At 48.0% G+C, this 27,258-nt stretch overlaps 1 protein-coding gene and 1 pseudogene across 1 annotated transcript; both read left to right on the plus strand.

Moving 5' to 3' along the window:
• Positions 1–27,258, plus strand: part of LOC128409126 (zinc finger protein 239-like) — a 49,543-nt pseudogene that overhangs the window by 9,159 nt on the left and 13,126 nt on the right.
• LOC128409129 (uncharacterized) lies at positions 1,639–25,587 on the plus strand. The gene is made up of 3 exons (XM_053379369.1): positions 1,639–2,272; positions 23,224–23,410; positions 25,293–25,587. The coding sequence occupies exons 1-3, from the start codon at positions 1,682–1,684 to the stop codon at positions 25,319–25,321; spliced, it is 807 nt and encodes a 268-aa protein (XP_053235344.1). The 5' UTR covers positions 1,639–1,681; the 3' UTR covers positions 25,322–25,587.

A 27,258-nucleotide genomic window follows, 5' to 3' on the forward strand; every position in this document is an offset into this window, starting at 1 on the left:
GATCCGGCCCGCGGGAGGTCCAGAAATTGCCTCATGGTTCTGATTCATATAGTTCAGGCTGCACCACTTTTTTCTCTCTCTTCCTGATGGCGGCACACCTCCCTCCCTTCTTTTGGCTTCTGGTTTCTCCCCGCCCTTTGGAGGAAGGGGGCTAGACTTTGATTGGTGCGGGCAGCATTGTTTCCCTCTGATTGGCTGCAGATTTATTTCCTCCTCCCTCCTCCTAGAGCCCAGAGGAAAAGGCCTGGGCTTTGTTTGTGCCAGCATGATTGCTCGACGGCCGCCATTGAAGGCAGACCCTCCCCTGGCCCGCTGCTCCTGCCGCTGCAGTGAGTGGTTCCGTTATGAGACACCCTCCCAGGGTTCTGGGGTGTATGAAGCCTTGTTTCCTGGTTTTTAACTCTGCTACCGAAAGCCTCTCCCCCTCCAGGACGGGAGAGCGGAGAACACGCGTCTTGCAGAAGGAACCGCTCGCTGCATTCGGTAGCGGAGTTAAAAACAGGGAAACAAGGCTTCGCACACCCCAGAACCCTGGGAGTGTGTCTCAGAACAGAACAGATATGCTACGGCGCAGAACTGAGACCTTCGGAACTTTATTATTGGTTTTTGGTGCAATCTTTGGATCGTGCAGTAACGAGAGAATGCGCGCGCATGCTCCGTCCTGCTGCAAGGTTTGAGGACGGTGATCCGGCCCTCGACTTTAAAAGGTTGCTGACCCCTGTCTCTGGGTGTGCAAAAAAGAATTTGGAAGTGTTTGTTTTCATTCTTGGGGGCCATGATGTTTGGTAACCCTCTCTTTTTCAAGAGCTAACGTCAGGGCTATGAGAGGCTAAGGAAAAGCCTTTTGTTTGTTTTTAATTAAAAAAACCTTCAAAATGTGACAAATGTTTGTGGGGGCTCCACCTGTTGCTGCTGTTGCTGAGGGGTTCTCTGGATCTCAGCCCGAAATGTCTGCCTTGATGGTAGCAGGATGGGAGAAGTCAAGTGCCCAGAATCAAAAAGGAAATTATTTCCTGTATTTTCTTTCTTGAAGGAAATGGGTATTTCTGAAACCTCAGACAGAGTTCATGTTGACAGCATTGAAGCTGTTGCTCATTAACCAATTAATGTCATATTTATCACTGCTGATGAAAAGAGTCTACCCTTCAAAGAAACAAGCGGCATTTCATACAATATAATGATGTCCTAAACAAACAATCAGACCCAGAAACTCCAGCAGGCGCAGAATGCCATGGGATCACATTCATCAATACAATACAATACGATAATCTTTATTGTCATTGTCCCATACAGAACAACCAAATTGAAAAAATCTACATCAGACATTCCAAAACCAACAAACCTGCCATCCCAGCCTGGTTAACCCCCTAGAAACACTGATTCCCATAATTAAGTCACCTAGAGACTACCTTACATTGCGTTTAAAACCAAAATCGCATTTGGATAGAAACTGTTTTTCAGTTTCATCCAGTGCTTTACCAACAGTACTGGCTCCTGGTGGAGTACAGGGTCAGGTTTAAGGTGCTGGTTTTGACCTGTAAAGCCCTATGCGGCCTAGGACCCACGTACCTAGGGGACCGCCTCTCCTGGTATGCCCCACGGAGGAAGTGTGATCCCAAAGGACAGGATCACACTTCAAAACGACCTTGACAGATTAGAGAACTGGGCCAAAACAAACAAGATGAACTTTAACAGGGAGAAATGTAAAGTATTGCACTTGGGCAAAAAAAATGAGAGGCACAAATACAAGATGGGTGACACCTGGCTTGAGAGCACTACATGTGAAAAGGATCTAGGAGTCTTGGTTGACCACAAACTTGACATGAGCCAACAGTGTGACGCGGCAGCTAAAAAAGCCAATGCAACTCTGGGCTGCATCAATAGGAGTATAGCATCTAGATCAAGGGAAGTAATAGTGCCACGGTATTCTGCTCTGGTCAGACCTCACCTGGAGTACTGTGTCCAGTTCTGGGCACCACAGTTCAAGAAGGACACTGACAAACTGGAACGTGTCCAGAGGAGGGCAACCAAAATGGTCAAAGGCCTGGAAACGATGCCTTATGAGGCACGACTAAGGGAGCTGGGCATGTTTAGCCTGGAGAAGAGGAGGTTAAGGGGTGATATGATAGCCATGTTCAAATATATAAAAGGATGCCATATAGAGGAGGGAGAAAGGTTGTTTTCTGCTGCTCCAGAGAAGCGGACACGGAGCAATGGATCCAAACTACAAGAAAGAAGATTCCACCTAAACATTAGGAAGAACTTCCTGACAGTAAGAGCTGTTCGACAGTGGAATTTGCTGCCAAGGAGTGTGGTGGAGTCTCCTTCTTTGGAGGTCTTTAAGCAGAGGCTTGACAACCATATCTCAGGAGTGCTCTGATGGTGTTTCCTGCTTGGCAGGGGGTTGGACTCGATGGCCCTTGTGGTCTATTCCAACTCTATGATTCTATGATTCTATGACTTTAAGGTCCACAAATGACAACACTTTGGAGGTCCCAAGTCACAAGGTGGTTAGATTGGTCTGAACTAGGGCCAGGGCCTTTTCTGTACTGGCCCTGACTTGGTGGAACGCTCTGTCACAAGGGACAAGGGCCCTGAAAAAGTGTCTCCACCCCCATCGTTCTACCCGGACACTGAGGTCCAGCGCTGAGGGCCTTTTGGCGGTTCCCTCACTGCGAGAGGCCAAGTTAAAGGGAACCAGACAGAGGGCCTTCTCGGTAGTGGCGCCATCCCTGTGGAACATCCTCCCACCAGCTGTCAGAGAGCAACAACTACCAGACTTTTAGAAGACATCTGAAGGCAGCCCTGTTTAGGGAAGCTTTTAATGTTTGATGTATTACGGTATTTTAATACTTTGTTGGAAGCCGCCCAGAGTGGCTGGGGAAGCCCAGCCAGATGGGTGGGGTATAAATAATAAATTATTATTATTATTATTATTGGCATCTTTCTGCAGGGCCTGCAAGACAGAGCTGTTCCGCCTGGCCTTTGGTTTGGACTCAGTCTGACCCTTATGTTTCCCTCCCCTTATGGTTTTGATCTATGGGCTACTTTTAAAATGAGACTGCATTTTAAATTGTATTTCAACTTGTATTTTGAATTGGGTTTTTTCCGTATTATGTTTTTATTGTAATTTTACTGGTGTTAGCCTCCCGGGAGGGCGGGGTATAAATAAAATTTATTATTATTATATATGTGCCTTCTGGAAGGTGGGAAAGATGCGGAGGGAATCTGTATTACATCTGGAGGAGAGAAGGCGGGGGGGGAGCTCAGTGCACCCAGAAGACGCCAGTTGTTGGTTGTAGTTGCGTCTATACAAAGTGCATAGCCTTTGCCCCTCCATAAAGAAATGGGGGGGGGGTGAAGGCTGAGCACACCTAAGGGCAACATAGAGAGATGGGTGGATTCTGCTGTATCTTTCCCCGTCTGGATCAAAATCCACACACAATAGGGCAGTGTGAGGGCAGAATCAGTGATGTTATGGAGATGTGTTGAAAGGCATTGCTTCATGACCCTAAGAGCCCCTTCTCAAAAAACAAGCATTCAGGGAATTTAAACTACACACACACACACACACACACACACACACACACACGTTTAGAACAGATAATTACCCCCCCCCCCAAAGAGGCAGTCTGGTGCCACATTGTGTAGGGGTCAGTGTAACACACTACATGGGGCTGCCTTTGAAAAGTGCTCAGAAAGTTCAACTGGCTCAAAGAGCTGCAGACACACTGCTGACCAGGGCTGGCTATAGGCAGCATAGGACTCCCATATTAGAACAGCTCCATCTGCCTAATTGTCTGTTTCTGGACACAATGTGCTGGTTATCACCTATAAAGTCCTGCTTTGCCTAATACAAAAATGCCATGTCCTGTATTGATAGTTTTGTCCAGTGTTTCAGATCTATCCCACCCCCCCTCTCTCTGCCAAATTAGGGATCCTCTCCAAGCACCTGTGTTTGAAAGGGTGTGTGTCTGTGTGTGTGTGTGTGTGTGTGTCTGTGTGTGTGTGTGTGTGTGTGTGTGTGTGTGTGTGTGTGAAAAGTCCTGCATTCAAACTCTGGGTAGGCAAGCACAGACAGACTGACAGATTCATGAGTATCTGGGTGCGTGCGTGCATGTGTGACAAATTCCAGGGGGCCCATCCTGTGAGGCTGCAGGAGATTGGAATGGATTGTTTTGAAGTCACTTCAGTACCAGGTGGAAAAAGAAAACCAACTGTCCACCAACCCCCCTCCCTGCCCTGCCCTGGATTCACCACCCTGTTCCTTGCTTTACTGCCCTGTATTTTGCCTCACACTTACTAAGCTAAATTTTGGCTTAGTTTTGGTTTAGCAAACCAGACTAGCATGCCACCTTCAAACCTGAAAGCTTTTTTCCTCCCATTTTGTTTTGGAAGTTGGAGGAAAGTCAGGTTCATGATCTGCGACTGCCCATTTATTTGGACTTTTCAGCACTGTGGCCGCTGTCACCCCTAAGCTCACATCAGCAATGTCTAGGAAGCACGATGACCGTGTATATACGCAATGGACAATCTTGATAGAATTCCTTCAAAGCCTAACAAGTACAAAATGAAATCTTTAGTCTCAAAGTCTCTGGAAATCTTTAAATGAAGTGAGGTACCAGACTTTGTACGATGAAAGACAAGCTGTGAAGCTTTGTGTGTTCAGCAAATATGATGTCCAACACTGAACAGTGTTCCGGATATTGACTATTGTTTCATATAATTCTTTGTCAGTGTGGTGGGAGGATATAGAATTGCTTCATAAACTGAAAATAAAATTTTGCAGGCGATGACCTGCATGACATACCACTTTACAAAAATTATAAACTATAATACAAACAGTAATGAAAAAGAGTACATACCCCATCTTATTTCGAATGAATGTATGTAAATGAAAATATCAAATGCTATGGAACAGTGCTCATGTAATACTGTAGTCACTGCTACTAACAATATTTTTTGAAAAACATATAAAGCCAACTCCAGGTGGTGCTAATAACAAGGAGGTTGAGTTTAAAGATACAGTGCTGATACGGAAGGAGGGGGGGTACCTTCTCGGCCCCTCCACCAGCACCAGTGGACCCGAGGCGATGACCTCGACGGTTCCCCAACCCCTCAAACCCCACACTGTTGCACAAGCACCACACTGCACCCTAGTCCTGTAATAAAGGACTTTTTTCCCTCTCTCTATACGGGCGAAATAAGCCCACCATCTTTCTTAAAGCTTCCCTCTCGCTCCATTTCTAACATGGGTAGACCGTATCAGATTGTATCCCCATTGACTATAATGGCCGCGCTTTGGCCAATCAGCACCGTGCATTTGCCGTGCAGAGGTAGCTCAGCCAACTCTGCACGCCTCATTTAACCTCTTGACAAGTTGCTGACAGCTCCCCGCTGGGGGAACAATGGAACTGAAACCCAAGTTGCAACAATGTATCCATCCAACAATGGAATTGAAACTCCTGGACCCCTGACAGTATCAAGAACTGCAACAATGTATCTATTCACTTCCGACTTTGATTAATACTGTCAGAATGGACTTGAAATGAGCTAAAACTTCTAAAAATCATATAAAATCAACCGTAGCACCGATTTCCTTCGTTCTGGTGTCAATCGACTCAGCCTTTTCAGGACTCTACGACACCCCACTTGCTTCCATAATCCCCTGAGCGGCAAGTCACGTACTCAGGAAGACCCTAATCCTGTCAGATCGTTCTGCCAAACCCTTCCTCCGGGCAATGCCAGGTGGCAGACGGTGCATATCTGGACTATCACCGGTACTCAGGAAGTGCTTATCTATGTATATCTCTTACTCCGCACACTACCCCTCCCTTCCCTGAAATGCTAATGTGTGTAACCCCACCTTTCCGTAACATATTCATGATGTAAGTTGTCAAACCCAACCTTCCCATAATGTATTCATGACGTTTCTTGCACTGTATTCTGGGACTTGGAGGGAACTTTTAAAAGTTGGTGTCACCCCTTTCTCGCTGTTCAATCTTGCCTTGAACCTGTTGCGCAATAAACCTTGGATCTCCGCATCTTGCTCCTGTGTGAATCTAAAATGGGTACCCAAGCTTCCAAACATGAGCGGGCTCACTCTGGGAAGAAGGCTTCCAGAAAGCCATCTGAATCCCAGAGAGACCCCGACTCCCCTCTCGAATTTGTCATCTCGTATTGGAAGGCTATCCCCGGGCATAAATTGCTATCGAGGCAGAAGTTAGAGGACCTTTGTAACGAAACCTGGCCTTCAGGCACAGCCTCCGCGAGACCTGAGTTACGTTGGCCAAAGGGAGGCTCTTTTAATGAAGATCGCCTACGATTTCTCAGAAAGTATCTGACGGAGGAGAAGCCCCGTCAGCTAGAATACCTAGCCACCTTCGAGACGGTCAGAGGACTACTCAAAGTTCCGAAGGAAGCTACGAATTATCAACTGCCAATCTTAAATCCTGGAAGACAACCTCTACCCCCCCCCCATACGAAGGGCATTCTGCAGATGACCATATGGAACGAATGCTCATCCCCTTCTATTATAGGGAGAGTACTCCACCCGCCCCAAATGAGAATTCGGATAGCGATGAAGGAGCAGGAGAACCAGAAGCATGGGGGGGCATAAAACAGAGATTACGAATTAGAGACAAAAGGAATACTACCATAGGGGACTCTAGTCTTGCAGAGAAACCCAAAGAGACCCCGGGAACGTCACGGGACGCAGATGCTATAGTCACCCAGATGCCCCTAAGGGCCCTGCCAATCCCACCTCTACAGCCAAACGGACCCCCTCGGATGGTATATACCCACCAACCGTTCTACACGGCAGACCTGGTAACCTGGTCAAATCAAATGCCATCTCTAAGAGACGACCCGGACAAATGCCACCGCCAGGTCAGCGCTATTTTCTCAACCCATAACCCAACCTGGCCGGACGTCCACGTTCTCCTAAACGCCCTTTTTAACGAGGCCGAAAAGGCAGATATCCTAGCCAAGGCTGCGGAAGTAATTGAACTCCCAGACTACCAGGCGGGGCGGCCAGAAGGTGTGACAGCACTCACGGCTCAATGCCTACGCGTCGAACGGGCCTGGGACTATAATACCACAGATGGGATCTGGTGTTTGAAGTTATTTAAGAAAGCGATCTTAGACGGCATTAAGGCTGCTGGGCAGCGTACCGTCAACTGGACAAAAGTCCAGACTGTACTACAAGGGACGAATGAACACCCGTCCGATTATTATACCAGGCTGGTATCAGCCATCAAGACCTGGGGAGGGATTGATCCAGATAACCCCCAGCACGAAGTTATAGTGAAAGGCTTCTTTAAAGATCAAGCCTGCCCTGACATTAGAAAGGCTCTGAACCTACAAATAGGGTATGACGGAAAAAGCGTCAGTGAAATCCTCTCGATTGCAAAATCTGTCTATAATTCTCGAGATGAGAGGAAAAGAAAGGACCCCAAACCAGAAGTTGAGCAGATCCTTGCCCTTAGTATGGAACCGCATTCCACCAGAGGCAGAGGTTTCAGTCGAGGAAGGGGGGTCCGGGGAGGAGGACCTCCAAATCCCCTTAGACCGTGGGGACCCACTACTGGAGGATGCTTCTATTGTCAAGAAGAAGGGCACATAAAAAGGTTTTGCCCCTACCTCAATAACATGGCCTATGGCGCCCCGCATCCTAACACGGCCCACGGATATGGGAACCCCACACCCACCACCTATACCCCTCATACAACCTCCTCCGCCCTCTTCAACCAACCGACGCCTCCAAATGTACCTGCTCAAACCCAACGACCCCTACCAGGACCGAGGACCCAAATGCCCGCAATAATTTCACCCACTCACCCTTGGACAAACGCCACCGCACCCCCCTTGCACCCCCCTAACCAACCTCCTCCGGACGATCGAGAAACTTATTGACAATTAAAAGGGGATCCCAACCAAACTCAAACTATATGTCCGATCCTAACTTTATCTTCCGAAGACCCGTTTTGCACCATAGAGATTGACGGCCACCCCTATCAATGCCTCCTAGATACTGGAGCCACATATTCCACCTTAACGAATAGCCATTTGGAACCGGGTTCAGAGACCAGAAAAGTTATGGGACTGGATGGGATACCCCGCACTTGTCCACTTTCACGTCCATCTAAAGTTACCCTCGGACCCCTGCTCGCTGAACATACCTTCCTCCTAACCAGCAGCCCTGTAAACCTCCTCGGAAGGGACTTGCTTTGCAAATTAAATGCGACCATTAAATGTTCCAAGGAGGGTATCTACCTACACATGCCTGAGGAATCCATCCCCGCATTCCAGGGAATAATAGCAGAAGAAAAAGCAGGCAGCCCATCCCCAGAGCTCCCCCCTGAATTGGACGACCTACCCTCCTCTCTATGGGGCACTGAGTCAACTTCAGTGGGTCTCCTGCTATCAGCAACTCCCGTAAAAATCACCTACAAAACTGATTTACCTTTCCCGTGCACAAAACAATATCCTCTACCCAAGGAAGCCATTGAGGGACTAACACCCATGATAGAGGACTTCCTCGAAAAGGGGATCTTGGTTCCATGCGCGTCTCCATGCAATACCCCAGTGCTCCCAGTAAAGAAACCGGCGGCAGAAGGAGCCCCAGTCCGATACCGCTTTGTCCAAGACCTCAGACTGGTGAACCAGTTTGTCATACCCCGCCACCCAGTGGTGGGCAACCCAAATTCCCTCCTGAACGCCATACCAGCAGAGACTAAATGGTACACCGCTGCGGACCTATGCTCCGCCTTCTTTAGCATACCCTTGGACCCTGCCAGTCAATTCCTCTTCGCCTTCACCTGGGGGCCTAGTCAATTAACCTGGACTAGGTTACCCCAGGGGTACGTGGAGTCACCCGCGATCTTTTCAGCCATATTGCATCAAGATCTGCAAGATGTACACCTCCCTGCTGGCTCCTCCCTCTTGCTTTACGTAGACGATCTGCTCCTCTGTTCTACTAGTGAGGAAGCGTGTAAAACTGACACCAAGCACCTCCTTGCTGAACTAGCCCGGAAGGGGCATAAGGTGTCACCGAAGAAATTACAATACTGTAAACAAGAAGTAAAGTACCTCGGGCACATCTTAGGAGTAGGCACCCGAAGCTTAGCCACTGACAGGATAGAAGCAGTGACAAAAATTCCCCTCCCAAAAACTAAGCGACAGTTGCGGGGATTTTTGGGCATGGCTGGCTTCTGCAGGGCCTGGATCGCAGGTTACAGTGAAATAACGAAGCCCCTGTCCGCCATGACCCGCCAAGACCACCCGGACATCTTAATATGGGAAGAAGAAGCCTATAAATCTTTCGAGCGACTAAAGAGAGAACTAAGATCTGCCCCCGCCCTAGGTTTACCTGACTACAGAATCCCCTTCAACTTGTTTATCCATGAACAAATGGGGGTAGCCTCAGGGGTACTGACTCAGCCTTTCCGAGACCAAGAGAGACCTGTGGCATACTATAGTCTACAATTAGACACCACTGCAAAAGGGGCAGTGAGCTGCCTAAGGGCCATAGCCGCCACAGCAGTCCTCCTTGAAAAGGCTCAAGAGACTGTCTTGGGACATGAAATCATCATCCATGTTCCCCACTCTGTCTCCACCCTCCTAACTTTGAGAGGCTGCCATCACTTTTCCAACTCCCGACTAAACAAGTATGAAGCCCTCCTATTAACACCCTCAAACGTCACCATAAAGCGAGTCAACTCCCTTAACCCAGCTACCCTTCTGCCTCTCCCTGATGATGGAACCCCACACCACGACTGCGCCACCATAGTTCGACAAGCAGAGAGACCCAGGGAAGACTTAGATCATCTACCTTTGGAAAACCCAGACCTAATACTGTACACAGACGGAAGTTCAAAAGTTGTGGAGGGGGAGAGGAAAACGGGATACGCCGTGGTCACTGATTTTGAAATCCTAGAATCCAACCCAATTAACCCACAGTATAGTGCTCAAGCTGCAGAATTAATAGCACTCATACGTGCCTGTGAGATCAGCGAAGGCAAGCGGGCTACCATCTATACCGACAGTAAATACTGCTTTGGATTGGTACATACTACTGGCCAAATCTGGCTACAAAGAGGCTTCCTGACGGCAGCTGGTTCTAAAATTTCACATGCTGCCCTAGTAGAAAGGCTCCTGACTGCCATCCACTTACCTGCCGCGATCGCAGTCGTGCATTGCAAAGCACACACCCGGGGCAGGGACCCAGTATCAAGGGGTAACAGACGGGCTGATAAGGCGGCTCAGTCGGCTGCACTCTGCCCTCCGAACAACGAGTCCGAATTTCAAGCCCTACAAATCCCAGCCAACATAGATCCCACTCAAATTTACAAAGAAACCCCTGAAGAAGAAAAGACCCTCTGGCGTTCCGTGGGTGCATTTGAGCAAGATGGTGTGTGGGTCCTCCCCGATGGCAGGACCGTCCTTCCAAAATCCTGGGTTCCAAAATTGGTGAGGGTCCTCCACCAACGAACACACTGGGGAAAGGGAAGGCTGATAGAGCATGTTAAGAGGTCCTGGTACGCTCCGGGACTTGCAGTCGCAGCCACCGCCGCATCAAAGAACTGCACCACTTGCAACTCCTTTAACCCCAAGCGACAACCCCGAACGCCACCGGGAGCCAGGCCGTGGGCATTCGTCCCCTTTGAAAGCCTGCAATTGGACTTTATCGACCTACCACACTGCCAGGGCTTCAAACATGCCTTGATCATAGTGGATAAGCTCTCCTCCTGGGTAGAGGGATTCCCCTGTAGGAAGCCCACCGCTTCTGTAGTAGCCAGAGCCCTCCTACAAGACATCATTCCTCGGTTTGGCATTCCCCGTCGCCTAGACAGTGACAGAGGGACCCACTTCACTGCTCAAGTAGTGCAATTAGTGGCGAGAGCTCTACAAATAAAATGGGATCTCCACACACCCTACCACCCTCAGTCTTCTGGTCAAGTAGAGCGCATGAACCAGGAAATTAAAATACAACTAGGAAAACTCTGTAAACTCACTGGACTGAAATGGGTAAATGCACTCCCACTAGTTCTTCATAATATAAGGAGTGCTCCTACTGGACCACTGAAACTATCTCCATACGAAATCTTATTTGGGAGACCTCCTCCCGTCTAAAACGCTATCTTTCCCCTCTCTGAACTCGAACTAGGGGAGGCAGAACTCACTAATTATGTCATTCAGCTTCAGACACAGCTACAGCGTCTCCACCAGTACGCGGCCCTCGAGGGACAGAACCTGCCCATCGACGTCGAAGCCCACTCGTTCCATCCAGGTGACTGGATCCTCGTCAAGGTCTATCAAAAGGAACCCCTTCAACCTGCGTGGGAAGGTCCCTACCAAATCCTACTGACGTCACCAACCGCCGTGAAAGTAGGTGAGAAAAACTCCTGGCTACATCACACAAGGTGCAAGTCGGCACCCCCCCCTCCAGAGTCGGAAGAAGACTTCGGTGACGACGACTTCACCTTTTCGACTCCGCCCGCTTCGCCAACTTCATACATCGACGACGAAGACCAACAGACCGGACCGGATCGGGGCCAAGGTCGGGCTCAACAGACCGGACCAGATCGGGGCCAAGGTCGGGCTCAACAGACCGGACCGGATCGGGGCCAAGGTCAGGCTCAACAGACCGGACCAGATCGGGGCCAAGGTCGGGCTCAACAGACCGGACCAGATCGGGGCCAAGGTCGGGCTCAACAGACCGGACCGGACGCCACTACACCCAGCTGGACTTCCGAGATCATCCCGGACACCAACGCCGTCAAACTCCGCTTTAAACGAGTTTGACGGCTCGCTTTGACAGCCACTTTGACAGCTCCATAGACTTCCGTTGATTTTGACAGCTCGCTTTGACAGCCACTTTGACAGCTCCATAGACTTCCGTTGATTTTGACAGCTCGCTTTGACAACCACTTTGACAGCTCCATAGACTTCCGTTGATTTTGACAGCTCGCTTTGACAACCACTTTGACAGCTCGCTCTGACAGCCAGTTTGACAGCTCACTTTGACAGTTCACCTCGCAGCTTACCTTGACAACCCCGTAGATCGCCTCCTTCCTTTAACCCCGTGTGACTGCGACCCAACTATGAATCTGATCCTCTCCCTCCTTCTCCTCGCCACCCTGACCAGAACGTCGTCTCTCTCATCAGACCACTGCACCGGGCTACAAACAGATTATCATTTCCTGGACTATCACAAGGTCGAGACCGGGGGAAAGTCTAACCCGGACCGAATGGGGGACTTTGACTTCTGTCTCCCGGAATCCCGGACCCTTCTGCGCCATTCGCTCGTACCCCGGCTCACGAACAATGAATATTGGGAACTCTTCATCCGAGATAAAGACTTACACCGCATCGGGTCAGCTGCCCTCACGCTCGATCACTCGTTTTATCGACTGCAGTGCTATAACGGGACATACCTTCTTTACGAAAATGGGGAGGTCACGCGGAGCCCTAATTGGACCGAAAGCAAGGTACGGGGAGCTTCACCGGCATACACGGACTCGAACCATCCCTCCAAGAATTTGATTTTCGGATTCCAATGCCTCCTTATGACCCCAGGACCTCGGAAATCTCAACTCCAGGGACTTTGCCTGAGGCGGTTCTGTTGCTTGTGGAACCTTGGAATCACCCATGAATGGAAGGGAGCCGAATACCTGGAAGGATGGCACCACCCCGTGCATCCTTCACGCTCCCCCACCTGGGACAATGTCGGACCACTGAGGTGCGGGGGCATCGCCAAAGACAGGCGACTCCTCAACACTACCGACCCCCTTCACCCAGTAGGTACCGCACCCCGGCGACTCGGCACAGACTCCTCCATCCCCGGAGAAGACCTCCTCTCATCCTGGGAACAAAACTCCTACATCAAACTCCTCAGTCAGGTGGCAAAGGAAGCACCCTACCCTGACTGTTGGATCTGCGCCCATGCGCCCAGCCACCTCCAACAAAGCTTACCCCTGGTCCCAATGCCAGTAACCTTGGAACAGTTCCGTTCCGGAGACGTCACGTCCTGGAACCTAACCGCATTGAACTTGACACACCAATACCTGTATCTCACCGGCCCCACGAGGGGACCCCTCTGTCGTTGCTTCACCGGAGACGGGACCTTCATCGGATCCAGCACATGTAGTTCCAACTTGGAAATCCTACCCACCGGCGAAGTCACCGTTGCCGACACCACTGGCTCCCACACCTTCCCAAACCTCACTAGTGCTTGGGCCATTGTAGTCGGACACCCCCCCCAATGGAAACCCCAGCCAACGGATTCTATGCTGCTGCAAGCTTTTGCCTCCGGGAGGATGGAATCATACCTCAGCGGCTTATTCTGGGTATGTGGACACCGCGCATACACTTGGGTAAGCCCGCATATGTCGGGATCCTGCTTTGTCGGGTACATTGTTCCCGGAATCAGAGTCGTTCCACATCTACCCCCCGGGAGGCAACGGAACAAGAGAGACCAAAAGGAGCTGTCAGACCTGTCAGATGTTGCTGCCAATGGGGAGACGGTAGGCAGAGCCCTCTTTCCCGCTTATGGAGCAGGATCTAACCATGTGGACATTCTCCGACTCACCGACATCCTTCTCAAATTCATGCAGGAGGCAACCCAAATTATAGACTCCCTCGTGACGGAACTGTCTGAGGTAAGACAGCTAAGTTTACAGACCAGAATTGCGACAGATTTTCTGTTATCCAGCCAGGGAGGGACGTGTGCCTTAATAGGTACCGAATGCTGCACATATGTGACTGACCAATCTTTAAATATCACCGGACATTTGAATAATATCCATGAACTAGCAGGAAGACTGAACGACATACAGCATGAGGGACTATCCGATCTAGACCTATGGGGATGGCTACCGAAGCTTGGATGGCTCCGACAATTACTCAAGGTTATACTTATTACTGTCCTTATCGTTGTCTTTTCTATCTGAATACTCTGCTGCGCTATCCACTGTGTGACACCTTGCTGTTCTCTCTTTCGCTGCCCTAGACCATCTGCCCCTCTTTCCTTCCGAGCCTATTCCCGTTCACACAGCGCCCCTGACTTCCCTGAATATGTGCAGATGAGACACCTGGGAGAAGGTGAATATGAGATCACAGAAATATAGGGTGCGGAGAAAGGATTTGCAAGTTCTTACAGAACTTTAATGCAAATCTATCTCCGAATGGGGGACTGATACGGAAGGAGGGGGGGGTACCTTCTCGGCCCCTCCACCAGCACCAGTGGACCCGAGGCGATGACCTCGACGGTTCCCCAACCCCTCAAACCCCACACTGTTGCACAAGCACCACACTGCACCCTAGTCCTGTAATAAAGGACTTTTTTCCCTCTCTCTATACGGGCGAAATAAGCCCACCATCTTTCTTAAAGCTTCCCTCTCGCTCCATTTCTAACATGGGTAGACCGTATCAGATTGTATCCCCATTGACTATAATGGCCGCGCTTTGGCCAATCAGCACCGTGCATTTGCCATGCAGAGGTAGCTCAGCCAACTCTGCACGCCTCATTTAACCTCTTGACAAGTTGCTGACAGCTCCCCGCTGGGGGAACAATGGAACTGAAACCCAAGTTGCAACAATGTATCCATCCAACAATGGAATTGAAACTCCTGGACCCCTGACAGTATCAAGAACTGCAACAATGTATCTATTCACTTCCGACTTTGATTAATACTGTCAGAATGGACTTGAAATGAGCTAAAACTTCTAAAAATCATATAAAATCAACCGTAGCACCGATTTCCTTCGTTCTGGTGTCAATCGACTCAGCCTTTTCAGGACTCTACGACACCCCACTTGCTTCCATAATCCCCTGAGCGGCAAGTCACGTACTCAGGAAGACCCTAATCCTGTCAGATCGTTCTGCCAAACCCTTCCTCCGGGCAATGCCAGGTGGCAGACGGTGCATATCTGGACTATTGTTTTATCATCACCGGTACTCAGGAAGTGCTTATCTATGTATATCTCTTACTCCGCACACTACCCCTCCCTTCCCTGAAATGCTAATGTGTGTAACCCCACCTTTCCGTAACATATTCATGATGTAAGTTGTCAAACCCAACCTTCCCATAATGTATTCATGACGTTTCTTGCACTGTATTCTGGGACTTGGAGGGAACTTTTAAAAGTTGGTGTCACCCCTTTCTCGCTGTTCAATCTTGCCTTGAACCTGTTGCGCAATAAACCTTGGATCTCCGCATCTTGCTCCTGTGTCCGGCTGAGCTCATTTTTCCGCTAGGACCCGCGGACTTAGTCCGACGAGCCGGGAGGCTGAGCCGACTCGCACCCGGAATTTTCCGTAACAGTGCAAAGTAACAATACAAATACAAGGAGGTTGGGATTAAAGGAGCAGTGTAAAGTTACAGACAAAATACAAATAATCGAACGAAACAATTAAGGTCTAACTCAGAGTTGGGACCCCCTGGATAAATGGTTTTAAACATGAAAATAAACCTTGTTTCTTGCTGCCGTAACTGTCACTCATAATCTTTTCTAATGCTAATTGCCTTCTGGTTCACCCATAAAACTGTAAATAATAGATCCATATCTGAATGATTGTGAGAAACAAAATGTTCTCCCAGAGGTGCCTCCAAATTAGCATTACGAATACGCGATCGGTGTTCATCTATCCGAACCCCCACAGCTCGAGGGGTAGAGCCTATATACAATAAATTACAAGGACATCGAATCAGGTAGACTACATCTTTGGTTTGACAGGTACTAAAATGACAAATAATAATCTGAAGTTCATTTTCTCATCCTAAATTTCTTTCGTCTGTAAGGCAAATGGGCAAGATGAGCATCTACCACATCTATGATGTCCAGTGGGGCCGGAAGTGCTAATGGTGCGAGGAATGATTTTTTCAGAATTTATGCCTGTATCTACTAAAATATCTTAAATGGATTTGGTCCGCCTCAGGCCTATCAGAGGAAATTCATTACACCCTGGTATGTTCCAGAATACATGCCAATGTTTGCGTATTATTCTGATGATTCTATCCGCATGAGAGGTGTATTCTAATGATCCCGTGATGCGGTTTTGAGAACGTGAGGTGGTAGTGGGACTGAGAAGAAATGTTTGATCCTTTGTGAGGGATTTAATTTTGGATCTGTTAACAATGGTAGAAGGATATTCTCTGGAACAAAGAGAATGAGCTAGGATATCTGCACTATTATAAAAATCGTGGTTAAAAGAGGAATTTCTTTTAAGGCGTAAAAATTGTCCATAAGGTAAGTTATCCCTCAAAGAAGAATCTTTTTTCATTTCGAAATTTAAATGTGGTAATTGTGAAATATATTTTACAAAATAAATAAAATAAAGAATAAAAATATTTTTAAAAAGGGTGGCCCTGCGGGAAATGCCCCAAGCAGTGTCCCTCTGCCCAGCTCGTCTGGGTCTCATACACATCCCACCCACCTGCCTGTGCAGGGAGGCAGACAGGCAACGAGGCCAGCGGCTGTGCTGAACCAAACCCGGACAGCTGCCAGCTGCTGCCTTTGCTGCCTTCGTGTGATGTGATGGCGGCAGCAGCGGCAGAGGCAGCAACCCTCTCATTCCACTAACGAAAGGAACCTCTGAAGCCTGGTGCTGGGCTGGCTCCCTCCACCATCCCTCCACTTGGATACCCACTCACACACAGAGAGAGACCCATGCACCCTCTTGCCTTCCCTCACGTTGCGCACTGCACTCAACCTCAACTTGCCCTCTTGGTCAGGCTGCCGAGAGGGAGGGGAGGGTGGGCTTCTGCTGGGCCAGAGCCGCTTCTCTTCTGGGAGACACCCCCCTCCACACCCCTCCCTTTTCTGTTCTGACCGGCTGTGTTGCAGGGCCCCCAGGTATCATATAAAGACCCTCTATTTACAGCAAGAGCTGGGGAGTTGGCTGTGCAGCGGTGTTTTGAAAACAAATCCTGTCTTAAGAGCGTATCTGTGTATGAACAGGGTGAGCCTGTGAGCTGGATTCAGGAACTAAAGTATTAACCATCAGGAAAAAATGGCCAGGATGCCCAGGTAAAAGCAATCAGTGACCATTATCAGATATCCTGGCAGACAGGTTTTCTGCTGTACACCGCCCCTTCTATGATATATGAATGATGTTTTGGGGGGTAGTCTTGAGGTACAGAGGAGGCAATTTTTGAATGTCTATATAAGAGCTTGCACACCATTGTTCTAGGTTCCTCTCCTCCCTCCCTGCATGTGGGGTGTGGGGAACCCTGTTGCAACAGTTTAATGAAGATCATACTTACTAGCTGCTTTGCTTCTCAATATTCTCCGGCTGGCCTCTGTTTTTAAGAATAATAATAATAACAATCATTTATTTTTATGGTCAGAGACCAGCTTGCTGGAATTAAATGTCTGTTATATATATTTATGTATTTGTTTGCCTGGTACAATTATGAACATTTCTTTTATATCTTAGACCTTATAATTCTCATAGCAGCCTCTGTTATTTTCTCCTACTGATAGAGAACCTACTTAAGGACTCTATATGGGCTTTTAGATAAGGGAAACGGAGCAGTATTTTTATTATAACAGCTGCATACAGGTATTACTGGACAGAGCCAATCGTCTTCCACCCCCTGTACAATTATGGTGTTTGGAAAAAAAGTGGGGCTTTATTCTGTGAGTACTCAAACATCCGCAACATTCCCCAACTGTTCAAAGTATGGCACTTACTGTAACAATTCCATGGTGAGTACCTGGACCTTTATTGCTTTAAAAGCAAGCACTGAAAAAAAGGGGTTGCTTCTTAAATTTATTGCTTTATTTTTCACGACAGAAAACGAAGCAAAGCACTCCCCCTCTGTCCTTACAAATTAAAATTGCCCTCCACTTTTTCTCAGTACTTCCCACGAAGAATATTTCACATCTGTAGTGTACATTCCTCACGTATTGAAAGTACATGGTTCCCCCCCAAAAGATTCATGGGAGGGGTTGCATGTGAGGAATTCTTTGGCAATTAGTCTGTCCGGCAGCTGCTGCTGCTGCAAGTGCCTGTTCAATGTTCCTGTGTCTCTGTGTCTGTGAGGAGAATACAGGACACTGCAAAAGACACTGTGTGTAATGAATGTGCAATAAGCCAGAGAGTGTTGCCCCTTCAGCAGACATCATACACACACACACACACACACACACACACACACCGACTACCAAAATCAACACAATCACTTCTGCAAATGTCCCCACAAAACACTTCATTACAGTTTTCCCTATCTATTCAAAGGGACTCTGCTGCACATAACAATTCACTGATAAATGTACAGTGGTACCTCGGGTTAGGTACTTAATTCGTTCCGGAGGTCCGTTCCTAACCTGAAACTGTTCTTAACCTGAAGCACCACTTTAGCTAATGGGACCGCTGTGCCGCCGGAGCACAATTTCTGTTCTCATCCTGAAGCAAAGTTCTTAACCCGAGGTACTATTTCTGGGTTAGCGGAGTCTGTAACCTGAAGTGTATGTAACCTGAAGCGTATGTAACCTGAAGTACCACTGTATCTATGAACTGGCTCACTGGGAAAACTTCAGAAATTCATATAGAATCACTTGAGTGTCCGATTTACACCATTCCAACGTTGTTCTGTTCAGGAAGGAAATGGCTGCCAAGGGAGGAGCTTGGAACATGAGTGAGGGCAGCCATAATCTCTATAGTGTGAGTCCATGTACTCAGCAGCCCCTCTGCCTGAGTGATATAATCTCTGGCATCCTGATACCTGAGTACGGGACAGGTAAGCCATTCCAGAAACAATAGCAAACCCAGATCAAGACAAAAGGGTGTGATTAACTTGGCTGGGAAACTGGGACATGTAAATACCTCTTTTGCATCACTTGATGAGTGTATGGTGGAGGTCAGTCGAAGGGTGGGGGCAAGCCCTGATACTGAGGTTTCTGTCGCCAGACACGCCCCCCCAATTGTGATGTAATTTGTAATGTATCCATGATGTAATTTTAGGGGTGTTGTGGGTATCTCTGTAAAACTGATCAAAGTGGGAGCCATACTTTGTTCTGGGCTTTCTTCCTGGTGGTGGGTGGAAGTCCTGTTGCAATAGTTTTTTAAAAATAAAGATCAGGCCTCCTGGCTGCTGTTTGCTCCTATATTCCTGGTTGGTGTCTTTGTTTGGTAATCCAGGTGAGCCCAGGGATTTTCCTATAACAAGACCCTTGAACTTGCTCCTCAAAATGCAATCTGAACAAAACTGGTGAAGCAGTGACGACAATATATTCTTGCAAGAGCTATGCACACGTTCCCTCCCTCGTCTTCCCATTGGTTGGGTGCTACAAGGTTTTTCTCCCCCCAGTTATCAAATAACAGACAAGAGGCTGAGCGTGGAGAGAAACTTCTCCGTCCTCCTCAGAGTTGCCTCCACTTCCGGCTTCACCAGCAGAGATAAAATCGGAGCTTGCAAAGGAGGGAGGGAAGGAGGCGGGAAGCGGGGCTGCATCGTGCGGAGGCGGATGAGGGGGCTTCTTCCTAATCAAGCCTCCTAATTAAGCGCCCTCACGCCCTGCCTCCCACGCGGGGGCTCCCATTCCCGCCCCCGCTGCCCAGGATGTCGGGTGAGTGCAAAGCCAATGGCGGGGAAGGAGGGAAGGGGCTTTGCGAGGGGGTCCAGGATGAGAAGCCCCGGGACGGGGAGAGGCGGCCCTGCACAAGATCCGGGCGGGGAGAAGAGAAGGGAGGAAAGGGAGCTGTTTTCTTAAAGGGGGCCTTGAAGGGGGGGGGGGAGAAGCTTCCTCCTGCAGGGATCTGGTGCAAAGGGGGTGGAGGGAAGTAGGTGGGAAAGGGGAGAGGGGTGGGCATTGCTGGCCAGGATCGCCTTAATAATAGTATTATTTTTAATATCTATACCCCAGCAGAAGGCTTCTCGCAGGAGGGCCTCAGTGTCCGGCTTCCTTCCTTCCTTCCTTCCTTCCTTCCTTCCGCAACAGGCAAAAGCCTTTCTCTTCTCCCAGGCGTTTGGCTCATTAAACAATCTATGGACTTCACAACTGGATTGGGGGGCGGGAGGGTTGTCGTTTTTATTTCTTACTCTGCTATGCATCTCTGTGTTTTTCTATTGTATGCTGCCCTGTGATCTTTGGAGGAAGGGCAGTATAGAAATGTAAAGAATAACAGTAAAAATAGGTTTTAAAGAAGTGCCCTCTTTAAGAAATCACATGGTGTAAACGTGTATGTTGTCCTCTAGGTTCAAACACACACCGAACAGCGATAGTAAGAGCAAGCAGTGCTCCAAAGTGCTTCTCTTGTGAACTTGCCATCTAAGTTGTTTACTCCTGACCAAAACTTTTTTTTCAAAAGGATTGGAGGGGGGGGTCTCCTCACCACTTTTAACCCCCCCACTCCCACCGCATGGAAGACAGAGGATGTGTTCATTCACAATCCTAGTGTTTACCATGTGTGTATCTGAAGTGAACCACTCCTTCCCCTCTCACTGGGCTGCAGAGGAGGAAATGGATGGGTTTGAAGGCTCTTTCTGCCTCTCTCCCCTGAGGAACAAGAGCAAAGGGTGTTTGCAGGGCAGGAGGACAGAGGAGGAGGCAGCGAGGGCAGAGGGAGCAGATCCCCCGCCTGTCCCAGGGGGTCCAGATGCAAGCAAGGGGCTTCCTTCTTCTCCATGCAAGGGCCACCCATGTATTCAGAGCAGTCCTTTGCAGGTTAACTCTTAAGTTCCAAGGGATCTACTCTCAGGCCACTAATGTGCATACCATGCCAGCCTTAGGAAGGGAGGTGGGACAGGCAGGTGAAAGAAATTGGCAAAGGTGTTTGAAAATGGGCAGGGGCTCTTGGGAAGGGGTCTTTTTGTATGCAGCAACTGCAGTGAGGATGCTGATTGCCAAGGGATAGAAAGGAGATAAAATTCCATCAAAAGAGGAGTGACAAGTAGAAATCCTTCAATATATAGAAATAGCATAGCTGACAGAAAAGATCCGAGATCGATCAACCCAAAAGTTTAAATGGGAATGGGAGATCTATAGACAATATTTAAAAGAACAGTGTCCCCATATAAAAACTTTAAAATGCTTTGAATAACTCTAGGAATTGAATAAGGTATAAAGAATTCAGACAAGATTTAATAAAGATAAAGTTTATTGAAAAATTGTTGTTGTCGTTTAGTCATGTCCGACTCTTCGTGACCCCATGGACCAGAGCACGCCAGACACTTCTGTCTTCCACTGCCTCCCGCAGTTTGGTCAAACTCATGCTGGTAGCTTTGAGAACACTATCCAACCATCTCATCCTCTGTCGTCCCCTTCTCCTTGTGCCCTCCATCTTTCCCAACATCAGGGTCTTTTCCAGGGAGTCTTCTCTTCTCATGAGGTGGCCAAAGTATTGGAGCCTCAGCTTCACGATCTGTCCTTCCACTGAGCACTCAGGCCTGATTTCCTTCAGAATGGAGAGGTTTGATCTTCTTGCAGTCCATGGGACTCTCAAGAGTCTCCTCCAGCACCATAATTAAAAAGCATCAATTCTTTGGCGATCAGCCTTCTTTATGGTCCACCTCTCACTTCCATACATCACTACTAGGAAAACCATAGCTTTTACTATACGGACCTTTGTTGGCGAGGTGATTTCTCTACTTTTTAAGATGCTGTCTAGGTTTCTCATTGCTTTTCTCCCAAGAAGCAGGCGTCTTTTAATTTCATGGCTGCTGTCACCATCTGCAGTGATTATGGAGCCCAAGAAAGTAAAATCTCTCACTGCCTCTGTTTCTTCCTCTTCTATTTGCCAGGAGGTGATGGGACCAGTGGCCATCATCTTCGTTTTTTTGATGTCCAGTTCTAACTGTAGTTTCTTGTCCCACATAGAAATTTCTCCGGAGACAGATGAGGTGATCAGGCACTCCCATTTCTTTAAGAACTTGCCATAGTTTGCTGTGGTCCACACAGTCAAAGGCTTTTGCATAGTCAATGAAGCAGAAGTAGATGTCTTTCTGGAACTCTCTAGCTTTCTCCATAATCCAGCGCATGTTTGCAATTTGGTCTCTGGTTCCTCTGCTTCTTCTAAATCCTGCTTGCACTTCTGGGAGTTCTCAGTCCACATACTGCTTGAGCCTTCCTTGCAGAATTTTAAGCATAACCTTGCTAGCGTGTGAAATGAGTGCAATTGTGCGGTAGTTGGAGCATTCTTTGGCACTGCCCTTCTTTGGGATTGGGATGTAGACTGATCTTCTCCAATCCTCTGGCCACTGCTGGGTTTTCCAAACTTGCTGGCATATTGAGTGTAGCACCTTAATAGCACCATCTTATAAAATTTTAAATAGTTCAGCTGGAATACCCTCACTTCCACTGGCCTTGTTATTTGCAGTGCTTTCTAAGGCCCATTTGACTTCACTCTCCAGGATGTCTGGCTCAATGTCAGCAACCACACTACCTGGGGTGAACGAGCCATCCATATCTTTCTGGTATAATTCCTCTGTGTATTCTTGCCACCTCTTCTTAATTTCTTCTTCTGTTAGGTCCTTACCACTTTTGTCCTTTATTATGGTAATCTTAGAATGAAATGTTCCTTTCATATCTCCAATTTTCTTGAACAGATCTCTGGTTCTTCCCATTCTGTTGTTGTTGAAAAATAGAGGCAAGTAATTAAGAAAATTGCAAACTTAGCAGTTCGAAAGCACTTCAAAAGTGCAAGTAGATAAATAGGTACTACTCTGGCAGGAGGGTAAACGGCATTTACGTGCGCTGCTCTGGTTCACCAGAAGCGGCTTAGTCATGCTGGCCACATGACCCAGAAGCTGAGTGTGGACAAACGCCAGCTCCCTCGGCCAGTAAAGCGAGATGAGCATCGCAACCCCAGAGTCATCTGCGACTGGACCTAACGGTCAGGTGTACCTTTACCTGATTAAGAAAATAACTTATATCAAGGAAGTTGGAAGTTGACGGCTGGAATAATTTTGTACGTTTGTGGTGTATGGTTCTATTTCTTTTTGTAAGAGATGTATTGTGCTTTTTTGTTTCATTTTCTTTTCCCTTTTTTTAAGCTTTCGTTTTGTGTGTGTGTGTGTGTGTGGATTTTAAACCAATAAAGATTGAATAAAAAAAATAGAAAACGAAGGGAGGTGATGAAAGGAATTGCCAAAGTGGGTGGAGGCTCTTGGGAAGGGGGTGCCCAATTGGGGTTTCTCCAGGGGCAGCAGAATGTCTTGGGCAGGAGAATCCCTGCAGGGGCTCTCAGACTCCCTTGGCTTCTTCCCTTCCTCCCAGGAAGCTGCAACTTGCTCTGGATTCTGCGCTCCTCAGGAAGGTGAACCTGCAAACCTAGCTGAGACTGAACCTGCAACCCTGGCCAGGATGGAAGGAGGAAGATGGACGGGTGACCTGGTCAGGCTGTCTTCCGCATCCCTCCCCACAACCTCTGAGCATTCCCTCCCAGGGCCCTTGGAGAAATCTGGTGAGTTCCAGGGGAGAGGAGATGGGGACAGGGATAGATGGAAGGTGGAGGGAGAAAGCGGAAAAGATGAAGAGGAGACAAATGGAAGGAAGTTCCTGACAGGAAGAAGGAAGGGGTGAGGCCTTCTCCGAAGCAGCTCTTTGTTTCTTGAATCCTTTTCCTAAAGTAGTGGGGGCAGATTTTCTTCCTCCAGGCTTTGAAATCTTAGGTGTATATGCTTATATGCTTCCCATAGTTATTTATAATTCATATATTTAAATTATTTCTATTACCTTTATTTTTTATAGACAGGGTCAGGCTTTTACAGACAGCATCAAAACACATTAAATGCATGCACCTCCCCAGTTTGGTGGGCTTAAGGGACAAAGGCTCTACACTTAGGATTGGACATATAAAGTACAAGAGTGTCTGGTATTATAAACAAATTGTGTAAACTTGCCAATCTTACAGACTGGGGTTGTTTGTGAGAGTGAATGAGTGGGATAATAATTTATAGCACCCCTGTAATTTTGTCCGTCCCTAAGCTTCTATGGAGATACTGTGGTACAACCTTGGCACAAATTTCAAATTAAGTACACAAAGCCAACAAAGAGACTCAGAAGTTTATAGTTGTTACGAAAAAGGAGCAATGCAGCAGCGAGCTCCAGATGGCTGGAAAGCCAAACAGGATGTTGATGTTTGGGACTGTTCCGTGGGAACAAAGGAACAGTCTATTCAATGTACTGAGCACCGGATGTTAGCTCAGAGTGTCATCTGACCTGTACTGGAAGTGCAGGGGAGGAGTTATTCCCTCTCTGCTGTTGGTGTTAAGAGAGTGCAGACACGTTTCTCTGTACTGCTGGAAAGACAGAAATAAAGGCATGTAAATACATTTCTGTCTGTCTCTCTCCCTTCCCTGGGGATGGCAGGGGAGGAGTGGTGTGTTCTTCTCACGTTAGAGGAGGATCACCGATTGAGACCTCGCCTGATCTTGCCGGGAGTCGCAGACGGGGAGGTCAACAAGGAACTCAAGCCGGATGCCTGGAGAGTGGCCAATTCCTCTGACAAGGCTTGATTCCTACAATAGTGGCACCAGGTAAAGGTAAAGGGACCCCTGACCATAAGGTCCAGTCGTGACTGACTCTGGGGTTGCGGCGCTCATCTCGCTTTACTGGCTGAGGGAGCCGGCGTACAGCTTCCAGGTCATGTGGCCAGCATGGCCAAGCTACTTCTGGTGAACCAGAGCAGCGCACGGAAACGCCGTTTACCTTCCCGCCGGAACGGTACCTATTTATCTACTTGCACTTTGATGTGCTTTCGAACTGCTAGGTTGGCAGGAGCTAGGACCAAGCAATGGGAGCTCACCCGTTGCGGGGATTTGAACCGCCGACCTTCTGATCGGCAAGCCGTGGCTCTGTGGTTTATTCCACAGCACCACCTGTGTCCCTTAAAGAGCCCTTAGAGAGATCCTTTAACTCCAATCACAGCAGGAATCAGCACAGTGCTAAGATGGGATGGAAGTCCTGATCTGGAGATAAATGACCCCACCGGCTGCTCTTTTCTAAAGAAACATTTCTAAAGAACAATCAGAAGGGTATTTTCTCATAGATCTCATTGCTAATTCAGCAGGGTAGTCTTGTGCTCTTATTTTTCCCCACCCCAGCACTGGGGTTGGAATGTCTAAGCATGCTGGTTCATAGCTGTCAACTTTCAGATTTGAAAATAAGGGATCAGCAGCCTCAACTGTCCCCACGTCCCTGTGGCACCACGTATCCTACTCAAAATTCCACTTTGTCAGACTGCAGCCCACAAAAGTTTAGGCCATAATACATTTATCGGCTTTTAAGGGCTGCAAAAGATGAAAAAACAGAAGCGTTGTTCATCTATGGAATCCATCCTACAGGAGACAGTGATGGCCAGCAACTTGGATAGCTTGAAAAAAAGGATAAGACTGACGTCTCTGCTCTGCCCTCGCGGTCCTAGGCAATAATGCTTCTTGATACTAGTTTCTGGAAAGCACAGGAAGGCAGAGGAGACTCTTGTGCTCCAATCCTGCTTGCCGGTTTCCCACAGGCATCTGGTTGGCCTCTGTGAGAAGAGGATGCTGGACTAGGTGGGCCTTTGCCTGATCCAGAAGGCTCTTCTTAGGTTCCAATATATTGCAATATTTTTACAGTTAAATGTAGCACTTAAGTTTTACTTATTAAGTGTGATTAGCAAATTGCCCTAACAATTACACTGGGCAACAATTTTTTACTTTTTGAATGTTGTCTAGATTTCTACAACTGATTTAGGGTGTTTTTGCACTGCTGAATCAGGAAATGGCATCCGTTTCTCTCCATCAGGTCAGGTTTTGTGCTATGTTGATTTGAAAAAAATCAGATCTTGTGACAAAATCAATTACATTTTTGTGGCATTATCAGCTGATTTTTGTCAACACATATCATCCTATATATGATTTTAAGAGATAAAAATGTTTTTCCAACAACATATATTGATTACCTGATAGAAACATCGATTACTGTAAACTGAATGGTGGGCATTGATAAAGGTAAAAAGGTGAAGGTACCCCTGCCCGTACGGGCCAGTCTTGACAGAATCTAGGGTTGTGCGCCCATCTCACTCAAGAGGCCGGGGGCCAGCGCTGTCCGGAGACACTTCCGGGTCACGTGGCCAGCGTGACATCGCTGCTCTGGCGAGCCAGAGCCGCACACGGAAACGCTGTTTACCTTCCCGCTAGTAAGCGGTCCCTATTTATCTACTTGCACCCGGGGGTGCTTTCGAACTGCTAGGTTGGTATTATACGTAAATTGCATGTTGTTTCACCATTTTTCAAACTTCAGGGCTTGAACTTCCATTTCTTGGAACTCCTGGAATGCTCAGCGGCAGGGAGGTCTCTCTTCAGAGTCCAACAGTAGTCAGCCATCATGACTGCGTCCCAGCGACCCTGATACCTGGTCTCCATCTCTTTCATGTCCTGATGGAATCTCTCCCCCTGCTCGTCACTCATTGAATCCAGGTTATCAGGAAACCAGTCCATATGTGAAAATAGGTAGTGCATCTTGACGCTCATATTGCAGCCCAGGTTTCTGAAAGCAGTCAGCATGTTGTTGACAAGTTCTGCGTAGTTTCTGGCCTTATTGTTGCCAAAAAAGTTCTTCACTACCAGAATAAATGCCTTCCACGCTTCCAGTTCCACTTGAGTTTTCAGGTCCGCTTTTCACTGCCTAAATGATGGGCTGCCCTTATCTTGTAGATCAGCATTCCAGGCACTCATTACTTGAACTTTGCATAATCTATTGAAGACCTTTTTACTGATAGCATTTTCCAGCTGAATGAAAGGTCCATGTGGTATTGCTTTTAAAACTCATCTCCTTTTTTCTGTGCTCTTGTGTTCCTGTTTTGAGCTGTTTTTATTAAATATTTTCTGCATTGGCTTTTGATCTGTGGAAGGTGACCAGTGAGGGTGTTTTTTTGTGTTTCTTAGTTCACAGAAATGTTTTAAAGGAATGTGTGAAAGAATTACGGCTAGGGGAGATTAATGAAAGGGACTGAGGAGTGAAGTGAAGATGGCTGTGAAGTCTCTGAACAGAGGTCCACAACCTAAGGGCCGCGGGCTAGTTCCGGCCCAAATGGGGTTCGGATCCAGCCTGCAGATGGTCCAGAAATCGCCTCATGGTTCTGATTCATATACTTCGGGCTGGACCATTTTTTCCTCTCTTCCTGACAGCGGCACCCCTCCCTCCCTTCTTCTGGCTTCTCCCCCACCCTGTGGAGGAAGGGGGCTAGCCTTTGATTGGTGCCAGCAGCATTGTTTCCCTCTGATTGGTTGCAGAGTTCTTTCCTCCTCCCTCTCTCCTCCTAGAGCC

The sequence above is a fragment of the Podarcis raffonei genome, chromosome 2 (genome assembly GCF_027172205.1).
Source record: "Podarcis raffonei isolate rPodRaf1 chromosome 2, rPodRaf1.pri, whole genome shotgun sequence".
NCBI classification, from domain to species: Eukaryota; Metazoa; Chordata; class Lepidosauria; order Squamata; family Lacertidae; genus Podarcis; species Podarcis raffonei.